This window comes from Stylophora pistillata, chromosome 8 (assembly GCF_964205215.1).
Source record: "Stylophora pistillata chromosome 8, jaStyPist1.2, whole genome shotgun sequence".
In the NCBI taxonomy this organism is placed as follows: domain Eukaryota; kingdom Metazoa; phylum Cnidaria; class Anthozoa; order Scleractinia; family Pocilloporidae; genus Stylophora; species Stylophora pistillata.
Genome location: NC_142526.1, coordinates 1,671,011 through 1,682,500, shown reverse-complemented (window position 1 = coordinate 1,682,500; position 11,490 = coordinate 1,671,011). Strand labels below are relative to the sequence as shown.

The 11,490-nt window shown below is 38.2% G+C and overlaps 1 protein-coding gene across 2 annotated transcripts in view; it reads right to left on the bottom strand.

Moving 5' to 3' along the window:
• The window catches only part of LOC111347020 (uncharacterized), a 12,250-nt gene extending 1,293 nt beyond the window's left edge, over positions 1–10,957 (bottom strand). Inside the window, exons 1-6 of one of the 2 annotated variants that reach the window (XM_088729923.1) lie at positions 10,491–10,957; positions 4,171–4,614; positions 2,525–2,635; positions 1,889–2,145; positions 1,038–1,152; positions 627–949 (exon numbers count right to left, since the gene is read on the bottom strand). In XM_088729923.1, the coding sequence (XP_088586049.1) occupies positions 627–949; positions 1,038–1,152; positions 1,889–2,145; positions 2,525–2,630 (801 nt within the window). In that variant the 5' untranslated portion in view covers positions 2,631–2,635; positions 4,171–4,614; positions 10,491–10,957. The remainder of the gene's footprint in view (positions 1–626; positions 950–1,037; positions 1,153–1,888; positions 2,146–2,524; positions 2,636–4,170; positions 4,615–10,490) is intronic. The other variant, XM_088729922.1, reaches the window with a different exon arrangement.
• Positions 10,958–11,490: the final 533 nt, after the last annotated feature.

Here is an 11,490-nt window from a genome sequence, read left to right as displayed (position 1 = left end):
ACAGTTTTTAAACCTTTGTTTCGACGATTGCTGACATATCTAACATGATTATATCGCCGTACATTAATGCACTTGCAATGCTTTAAAATTGGAGAAAAACTATCTTTTCGAAGGAGGGTTAGCCAAAGACTAAAAAAGTGAAACAGTGTGCCAGACGCCAAGTTGGTCATATTGCGGACTTGCCCCAGGCTAAGTAAGCTCAAACTTAGAGGAAAAAAGCCCTGTTCTTTCGAAGGAGGGAGGGGGGGGGGTGGTAAACCAAAGACTAATGAAATGAAATATAGTTTGCCAGACACCAAGTTGGTCATATTTCGGACTTTCCTTAAGTAAGCTCAAAATATAAAATTTCTAAGTCAAAAAATAATTGAAAAGTTAAGTCAAATTTTCTCGACACTTGTTTGTTATCAGGGTCATCATCACTTACCCAGATGATGACCAAGGTTTGAAAATGTTTAAATTTACTTTTTAAAAGTATTTTTTCCTCATTTTAAACCTAGACGAACTTAATGGATATCACGAGTTTTAACATGGTTTCGCGAGATTAAATCTCTGGTACCTTGATCAATCTACCTGAGACATTTTAAAAGAATCAAAGGACAAATAATAGTCAAAGTGAATAATCTCACCTGGTTGTTGACAATAAGCTCCGCACGAACTTCATTTACTTTACATCCCCCACCAATGAGAAACGAGATACTCTTGCCGACGATACGAAAACAAACTGAGGTGAGAGTTCCTTCAGGTGGGTCGGCTCCATCTGGATGCTGCTTTCCTGCGAGATCGCTCTCATTGGACCGTTTCTCAGCTCCCCCTATCCACCAGTGTCCTTGCTGCTGGGCGCTTTCTCTATTGCGCGCGAGTGGATTGTCACCAAATGTAGGCTGGTAAATGAAAGCTCTGCCTTTCTTCTCCCACGCGCCGATTCCATTTTCAAAGTCAAAGCTGCAGGCTGCATTAAAAAAAACAAATTATTCCCCTGAATACTCCATGATAATAATTCGGTATTTATTTCACCTTACAGTTTTGTGTTTAATTACCTTTCTTGCAGTATACACCAGTGAATCCTGAAGAACATTTGCAACGAAATCCTTTATCAGTGTATCCAGCTTGACAGGTGCCGTTGTTAAAACAGGGACTGCTGCTGCAGGGATTCTGTTCAAGACAGAATGATTGAGTATTATAAACATCCATGGTTAGTTTACTTTCTTGGGTTATCATGTAATCTCAAAGGAGCACATTTTTGCTGGAATGATAACTTCTTGTGGCTTTTTGATAACGTAAGAGCAGACAAGAATTAATTACACTCTATCAGTCATTCAACCAGAAAATCTATCAATCGCAGTACTCCATATTCTGTTTGTTGAGTATCGGTTAAACGGGTCCCTTTATTTTAGCTACGGGTATCTTGTTGTGTTCTTTTTTTTAATATTTTAGAGTTGACACCCCTGGTGAACCATAGCTTTAGTTTTCTTTCCTATTCAGGTGATTCCTCACGAATAAATGAGAGTTGCCGGAGAATTTTTTTATTGACATTTTCCGTGAAAGGATAGTTCACCAAAGAGATAGATAGTACTAATAAGGTGGGCTATTTCATCGTTTCACAGCATATTTCTCGATAGTTCCAAAAGTAACACTTGAAAAAAAGAAGCCATTTGAGCGATAAGTAAAAAGGTCTCTTGCGTTTGTAACATTGTAAAATTTAATATGCGCAAAGTCTTTCAATTTCATACCATCAAATTCAGGTTAAAGCGTTCCTCAGGATGCGCAATGCAGTACTGAGGAATCATTTCAATTCAATTCATGTACAACTGCAAAGCTAGCTTAAGAACTAATCGGACAAACTGATCACCCATAATAATTGTTCATCGTCGAAAATAAGGCACTTTACCTCGATACTGAGATGGATATAATCTTGTTTACTCTCAAGAACGGACGAGCCTGGACTTTCGTCCGAAGCATTGTTCAACTCACAAATGTAGTTCCCTCCTTGTGAAGGCCCAACATTTATGGACACACAATTGGGCTCCATATAACACAGCACATTACAGCTGCCTTGGCGGGGCACCTCTAAAATCCTGATCAGGTGGTCTTTCATGACTCTGTCCTGTACGGGCTCTTTGAAAAGAATGGATCGGCATTCTTCACCTATTTGCCAAATAACAAAATAGGTTCATATCATGCACAGTACTGGTTGACTGATACTTTAGATAATGGCAGAGTAATATCCTTGAAAATTTAATTTGCCTCGATAGACACTGGATAACGGTTTGTTGCTGCCTTTTGGTACACTGAGATTTTTCCCGGGTACAATAACTGCTTGTTATTTTTTCACCGAAGAAAGAGCTTGTCTTGGTAGGTATCTGTGTGATTTTATCCGGTTAGAAGTTGAAAGTGCACTGAATTTAAGTTGTGAGAACCAGAGGCGAGTTACCCGTCAAAGAGGAAAGTAATTGATTTCCATCCTTTTTTAAGTCGATCCTGCTAGAAAGAACTATTGAAAGCGACAAACCCCACCCCTCCCTACCCAGTCTCATGCCTTGAATGTTGATCTCCTTCCTGCACTGTTCATTGGTAGATGCACAGTCCACGAAAAAAACCAGGATAAAGAGACAAAGGTTTGGCCTCAGCATCCTTCCTGTAAAAATAATATTTTGAATCGCATCATTGAATAAAATCTCGCATTCTGATTGGTTAACGAAGCGAGGTATCTAGCGTGGATTTGCGAGTTGAAAACGAGGCTACGTGAAATTGTTTCGCATCTACGTCACTAAGCACAACAACTATCGTCAAATTTTTACAAAGTTCGATTTGTAAGTGAATTTAAAATGTTTTCAAAACCATTGTCACCCGTCTAAAGAGCAAAAACAAACATAGCGTTTTCAAAGTGAGCCTGAGGTTCTTCCTTGTTTTGAACTGAACTTCAGAAATTCTTGGAGAGGTATGAAAAACCTCTTTCGCTCGCCACAATCCGATAGCGTGAAAATCCTGTGAACACGGCCCAGAAAGAACCATTTCCGAGCTAACAGGTCACGCCAACCCGGGTTCATTATCCATCTGCAGTCATAATCTTTTAGAAAATCAACAAAGGATGCAGGGCGTAAAATTAACCTTTTTTTTCCGGTAGTTACTTCACTCCTAAATATTTTAAAGTGGTAGCCAATTGCAAAAAGTTGGTGGCCATTATGACACACACACACCACACACACACACACACACACACACACACACACACACACACACACACACTCACACACACACAAATTTTACCCTGTCACTGCACTAGATAGATTATCATTTCTTATAGTTCACCACAAAATTTTCTCCGGTTCTTAGTGGTTTCCATCGATCACGTGACGCGATAGTGTTCATCCGTGGAGAGATACTATCAGCCCAGAGTGCCCGCCCGCGTAAAATACTTGGATGGATAGTGCCCGTCCGCGGAAAATACCTGGATTGATAGTACTCATCCGTGAAAAGTTTTGAATAGTTAGACGGCATCGAAGTTAGGCAGATCGGAAGAACAGGGACTTTTCAATTCTAACAGGTATAACGTATTATTTAGCCAATGTACGATTGCGAATTATTGACATTTGTGACAAGCGGTAGGCGCGGAAGAAAATTTAGTGGTGAACAATAAAAACAATAGAGTGTTTATGTCTCGGAACTATCGGTCTGATAGTTGCCCCTTGGAAATTTGATGTTCTTAAAATTAGCATATTTGTTTAAAGAACATCAAATTTCCGCGGGGTAATTATCAGCCGATAGTTCCTCGACAGAAACACCCTATTGTTTAAATAGTGATACAGTCATACAAACATCAAAATTCGCAGGAGCTACAAAGAGGACACTAGAATGGATCATATACAACATTATAGGTTACTTAAATCCAAGATGGCGTCTAGTGATAACAGAATTACGTTCGACATCGTGCATGTGCTGCGTTTTGGAAACGAGCTTAACGAGGAACGTTGCTGCAGATTTATCTTTCAAAATCTTCAACAATCACTACATCTATAAGTAAGATGTGATTAGAAATTCTAGTCGCGAATTTGGCGACTAATTTTCAGGATTTGGTCGCCAAAGTGAAAAATTTAGTCGCATTGGCGCCTGTATTAGGCGCAATTTTACGCCCTGGGATGTCAAGCTAGTTGGCTGGGTTTTCAGTCGTACCACTTCGAATCTCTCAGCTGCCAACGCCAGGTCGGTCCACGCACTAAAGCTTTGCGAGAAATTTATGTCAACAGCCTTGCGCTTCCATCGATCAGTAGTTGGCAATAACACAACATCAATGAATAACGGCGTTGATGATCTAGCAGTAAGAGTTCTAGGTGGATTGTTCACCAATGTATCGTTCAACAACTCTCCAGTGAATGACTCCATCAACTTTCAGTCGAATGCTCATCCCAACGATTCAGCTAATGGCAGTCGCTTGTACTGAATTTCTACAAATAAAAGGATTAAAGTTTTTGGACTTTTCATGAAACACTTATTTTTTTTTTTTATAAGGAATAAAAAATCGATCAATACACGCAATTACACTTCAAGGCACTTACCTTATATTAATCGCGATGTTATTGGACTTGAAGTCAGTGCTTTCGCTTGCACACTTCCTTTCTGTCAGTTTGCCAGTAAAGAGGTAAAAAAGGTGTAAATTATTTTCCTTCTCGAGCAAATAATTTGGAATTTTAAAAAAAGAGGTTAACGATTAACGGCTTTTAAATCCAGTGAAATACCACTATTATCCTCAAATAATGCGAAGGTTGTTTAAAAAGTTCGAAAATTAAGGTAAAATCAAGCCCAAGGTACAGATAACATTGTCGAAGGTTCAAACATGTACGATTTACCTTGCTTTCTATTCCCTAACATAATGACACTTCTGACAGTTTGCTTTGAAATGGCTTTCTAGAGCGCACGCTCGGGATAAAAACAATCAATAGTATTGCCGATTTAGTTTCTTGTTTTCTTGTTTTCATTCAGTTCTGCGAATCAAATAAAATTGACTATCTGACTCGTGAATTCCGCGTTAAATTACACTTAAAAACCGATACTCGCACGAATCGCGAAGCGATTCGTGCGATATCGGTTTTCGCGGAATTCCCTCGTCAGGTAATCAATTTTCCTATAGTATCAGTCTGTCAGCATACTGTTATAAAGACGTCAAGCATACGGGGAGTTTAGAGAAAATACAAGATGGATCAGAGCGCTCATTGTTGCATTGTATAGGAAAATTCATTACTTGAGGAGGGAATTCCGCATTAAATTGCACAGGAAAACCGATATCAAAAACGAGTGCAAGTGTTTCATCACGGGTTCCAAACATGCATGCATGCATACATACATACATACATACATACATACATACATACATACATACATACATATGTTAATTGACCACTCCCCACGGGGGATTTTCAGGGCCAATTCCCACCCAGTAACCACCCCAGGGGAGGACACCATCACACAGTAATCTTGTGCGTGGGAAATTAACGTCTCCAACCCCTAACCCTGCAGGAGACGGGACCTCCATTTATTCGTCCCTATCCGAGACGACTAGAGTATCTAACCATTTGTTGATATTGAAAGGCAGCATATTCTTCTCACTTGTTTTAAGACCTTGAGTGTTGGTCCGAACACCGAGAAACAGATGAAAGCACGAGGCTGCACGCCGAGTATTTTTATTGTTTCGAGGTGTTTGTAACCCCTGATGAAACACGAAGCACGAGTTTTTGGTATAGCTTCTGAAACCAACTGCCGATTATTGTTTGTAAACAATAAACGCTTTCCAAACTATTTTGTGTTTTCCAAAATAGCGTTTTCCGCTAAAAATGGCCTATTTAAGAGTAAATTTAGTGTCAATTCCGCAATCAAACGTCGAATATCACCCTTTTTTTTATACACCTAGAGAAAGGGTGACCTCAAAATGGTACTATTTAGGCAGAAAGCACGGAGCTGTCTCCTAAATGATATCACCAGAAATACTTCGATTTTAACGGAGGAAGGAAAAGAGTCGTTTCAAAACAGCAAAACTTTGTAATCTAGTCTTATAATTTTTATCTTGATTTTCTCTGTAATTTATATATATACCTTCTTTTAATGTTGTAACATAGGATATGTGATTATTTATCTTATGACTTAATAAAGATTCAATTCAATTCAATTCCATTTGGAAGTTAGCCAACTTATTACAGTTTATCAAATCAGTTTACTGTGCGAGATGGATGAGTCAAGTTCCAGGTTTCGGATTCCCAAAACTTCTGACGAGGAAAACGCGTCTATTATCAATTCTCTTCCGAAATGTACAGTTTACAAGAACAAATGGGCGATACAGATTTTTCGAGAATGGCAAGTCCAAAGAGCAAACAAGTTGTGCTCCATCGAGCCAGGCGGAGTGTTAAAAGCTTAAGATATTGGTTTGGATGTTAAAGAGTTGACTGAAAGCATTGAAAACATGAATGGAAAAAGTCTAAACTACTGGCTATGCAAAATCCAAATGTCCACTGATTTTCTGAGAGTCAGTGGACATTTGGATATTGTATCCAAATCTCTAAAGATTTTCATCCAGTTTTTCATTGGGTATCCTAACACATGCACGTGATGTGGTATACATGCAGTGATTTGTAGTTGACTTTATGAAGTACAATGACTTTGAGAAGTATAATTTAATGCGGAATTCACGAGTGAAGTAATGGATTTTCCTTGAATCGCATAACTGAATAAAAATGAGGAAAAAAAAAAAGAAACAGCATTACTTAAAATTGTTATGTTTTCTTAGATGCGAAACAATATCACTTAGCCTCGTTTTCAACTCGCAATTCCACGCTAATACCTCGCTTTGTTAACCAATCAGAATGCGAGATATTATTCAATGAATGCGATTCGAAACAAAAAGTCACTGTCTGACGAATGAATTCCAGGTTAAATTTCACGCGAAAAACTGATATCGCACGAATCGCGAAGAGGTGGGTGCGATATAGGTTTTTCAAGTGAAATTTAACGTAGAATTCACTCGTCAGGCAGTGAATTTTTCTTGAATCTCGTAACTGAATAAAAATAAGAAAACAAGAAATTAAAACGGCAATAATATCGTTTCTTTTCATCCCGTACGCGCGCCCTAGAAAGCCATTTTAAAGTCAACTGTCGGAACTGTTATTGTTAAGGGAATAGAAAGAAAGGTAAGTCGTTCACATTTCAACCGTCGACAATTTTATTGTACATCGTGAATTCTTCTTGAATTGCATAGCTAAAGCCACTGAATCACTGGGCGGAACCAGATGTTGTGTATTTTTTGTGCGCCACGCCAGTGCGCAAACAATGGAAACCCTTTCAAAGTCAGGTGTCAATATCTAGCGAATAGAGGGAACAAGATATTTTAGAATGAAAACCACTTTTATTTCAAACTCGTGGAGAAAGCAGTACCTCACATTTTACAATCTTCAGCAAAAAAACTAAAAGTACAAAATATGGAGTTATTTAAGACAGATTTGCCTGCTACCACTCATCTTGGCAAAATGTGACGCCGACAATCAACAACTGAATGGTCAAATCCTCAAGCGAAATGAAAATTTCAAGCTTTCCGGTATCAAAGCAAGATCTTCAAAAAACCGGTAAGTGCTTTACAGTTATAAAAAAACCTGTATTCAAGATATAATGATTTAGACTGGAATTTCTCGGTAAACTCTGACGAAAAACAGTTCAAAAAAGGTGAAAAGTCACAATTTGAACTTTTTTTCTTTCATTACAGAGAGTCGCTCGTTGATGTCATGCTGAACTGAAAGTTTATGGAAATATTTACTGGAGAGTTATTAAAAGTTACTCCAGTAAACATCCCGCCAATTGTTCCTGCCATCAGGTAACTAGAACGACTGGCATTGCTATCAAGGTCACTAGTAGCTGCTGTGTTGCTTGGCGTGGCTGAGCTATTGTGAACAATCTCCTGAAAAGCATGACTTGAATAGCCGTTGGTAGTTGTCGTGCTTGGGTTGAAACCAGCCAACTTATTCGACACTCGCCGCTGTTTTTCCAGAGGATTATGGCTGTAGCTAGCTATGGATTCCGGATTGGAGTGGCCAGTGCGCTCTGATATCTCCAGTGGGTCGAAATCATCACGGAACGCTTGGATGACTGCTTTGCGACCATTCGAATTTGTGAATTTGCCGTCTAGTATTTTTTGAAACCATGTTGTCTCTAAAAGAGGCCATCTCGTCATCTGTATAGGCTACAATAGTTTGGAATTCTGGAAAAGATGCTTGACCTTTTTCGGCATTGGTACCTGTTTTGGCTTTCTTTCGTAACGCTTGTTTGGTTTTCCTCGGCAAGAACTGTCGTTTGGCTTTCTTCCCTCGTCTCTGCCATTTTGATTTTGTTTTCTATGCGTTTTCTCGTACTTCAAGTTTGAGCGCGAGTGGTTTCCTCCAATTTTCTAAAAATTTGAATTTCGATTCCAAATTTGGGAGACTTTCGTTTTCTATAAATTTGCTGATATTTGTTCATATTTTCGTAGCACTAGTTGCATTTACGTTATTACGTTCGTAACAATAACTTTTGCTCGCGACTCACGTCAGCGATATCGCTTTATGCATTAGTGCGATTCCACAGTTTATTACATCCATTTTGAAATCGCTGGTGGTCCCTGTATTCTTATTGGCGCTAATTGGTTCGATTTATTCACGAATCGCACCATTTTTTGCTCTAAATCGCATCATTTTACACTTGACTGAGTTTTTCACATATGACGTCAAAGTCTTTCTGTTTTAAATACGAAATAAGAAGTAAAAGCGTTTCCGGTTCCGCTTTTATTTAAAGACCGGCTCAGTCCTGCATTAGTAAAATATTTGAATTGACCAAGTCCTTTATTTGGGTGATTTCAAAATGGTTGTAATAAAGTGGTAATTGAATCTCATGTCGTACAATTTTGGTCTGAAATCATACTTGTGATTTCAAATCGAACTCGCGGTCGTTTGATTTTGAAATGACGCATATGATTTCAGAACTCCACTCAGTTCATTTACCATTATAAATACCCTCTCTTCCAGTTGACGTATTGATCAATCAGAGCGCGTGTTCGCCTTAAGCTATGCGATTCTATGAAAAATTGGGAATGTTCTATGCCAGCCGAGCAACGCTAAACTAACAAACAATTTCCGGCAACGAAATAGGGGGTCACGGATTAACAGAATCTACTTTAATGTGGCTATTCTCTTTCTTTGTCTATTTTGAACATGTTTACTGTTCGAACGATTGTTGTGAGATTTAAGTTTTTTTAATGGCTTAAAATAAAAACGGATTTTCACCATTTCTCCTCGAGTTTACGTCAAAACTGATGACAGGTAAGTTCCCTTACCTGTAAAAGTATAGAACCACCCAGCCTTTTTTAGGGTGGTTTTCGAAGTCATTGCAATTAGTTGATGTTGTGAAGCTACGATTTAAATCTAAAGAAACTCCGAACCTACGCCTGAAATCTCTCCCCTGACTTACTGAAGACTAACCTGGCAGATTGAGCCACTGCTTTTTGGTGAACGGTAATGAATACAAAGTAGCCTCAATTAATAACTTTAATTTAAAAAGATAACACCAGTTGAATGACAATTTGACAGGAGCCTGAAACCCCGCGAAAGTGTTCGACATCTCGGCCTAATTGTTATTGACAATACAAAACATTATTTTTGTTCATGAGGATTTCTATTTTCTACTCTTGGGACGCACTCGCAAAAATGTTTTGTTCACGCATTCCTCACACACAACTTCATCTATCGTTTCAAAACAAAGAGAACTTGATTTTAGAGATATAGAAAAAGGAACCGTTAATAACCGATGTCTTTGGCTATAGCTTGGTGAACTCCAACTTTATCTTTCGTGATCATATTTTTAGCACGACGACTTAAACTACTACTTTGGGTGAACTTTAATGGACAAAACGCCCCGTTCTATTTCTATTTTATCGAAAGAATTGGATCGAAAATGATGAACACCTGGTTAAGGCCTACTTAAATAATCATGAATATCTGTTTGATGCATAAACTTTGTTTTTTCATTTTCTATTCTAATTGCATATTCACACGATTTTTCTAGAATGTGTGGGACACTTCTACCTTGAATAATAAACGGGATGACGAACAATTAATATAAGCCCGTACAACAGAAGACACTAAACCTGCCACGCTTACACTTCCACTTGGAGTTCACTTTTAGGGCAATATTACTGTTTTGGCTAGAATTCTCCAAATCTTGCCACCTTTGTCTAACTTACACGATTCTTTGTACCCAGATCGCTCGTGATCAGTTTAGACTGACGATAATACAAGGACACCACAAATTGTTAACAGGCTAACAATAAGTTTACTTAAGCCTCTTTGGAAATCGAAATTCTTATTAGCTTTAACTATTCTGCATCCACAATAGGAGTTCTAGATCGACTTTCTTAAGGGACCCTTAATTAATATCAATTAAAGACCACCAATTTTCCTAGCGTCTTCATTAGCTAAATTTATTACCTGCAAGGCCTTTCCCCATTGTGCTCGGAAGCTTTTCAGCAACTTTTGACGCTTGGAGGAACTTTGTACGATTCTAGTAACAGCGAGAAATCTTTGTATATCTGAGAAATGTTTTTGCAAAATAAAGCATAAACCAATTAAGCACGAACCAGTCAACGATTTCATAGGAAAACTTCAATTTATGCAAAATTCTTGAATGTCTATCAACCTTTTCAATACATAACCTGTTATTTGATATCGTGTGGCTAAACAAAAAGCCACATGAAGCATGCGTTTTCTTCCATTAGGCTTTAGTCGTGGATATCCTTAAATTTCGCCTATATTTACGCGCAACTCTTTAAAGCTAAGTTCCAAACTATTTCTCTCGAGTGATTTTAGTGACTATTGCGAAGATCGAAAAATTAAACTTTTTTTAACTTTTATCCCCAAAAAAATTAAGACATTTAGGTAAAAGCTCTTTAACTTTTGCCAGCATCTTTTGGGATTTTGGCAGTTTTTCAGCAACCATTTGAAAATTCCAGTCAGCAAGTTCTTAGCATTTTACGAACACATACGGGACATGCTGAAATCTTCCCCGGAGTAACTGTTACATTTCATTGGCGCTTAGAGCTCGTCTAGAGGATGTATTTAGGCATGAATAAATTGTGCTAGTAAATCCACCAAAAGTTGCTTGACAATACACCCAAAAGTTACTCTAAAGTTGCTCAAAAATTTAAAAGTTGTCACCCAAATTTAAAAAATTTGCTTACTTTTGAGAGTTATTTTGTTCTAGATTACTACTCAAAACATGACGTATGCGTAATTTAGCATCATTTGTTGTGATCAATATATTGTCAACGTGACTAATAATAGAAAGTATTTTCTAAAGACCTTTTGAATAATCTTTCACGCGATCCCAAGCGCATGTTGCGCTTCCTTTTCCTGAGGACGAGGTCGAGTACCACTTCTAGTTGTTCATATTTGCCTTCATTGACGAGAAAAATGCGCTTTCTAGAAATCG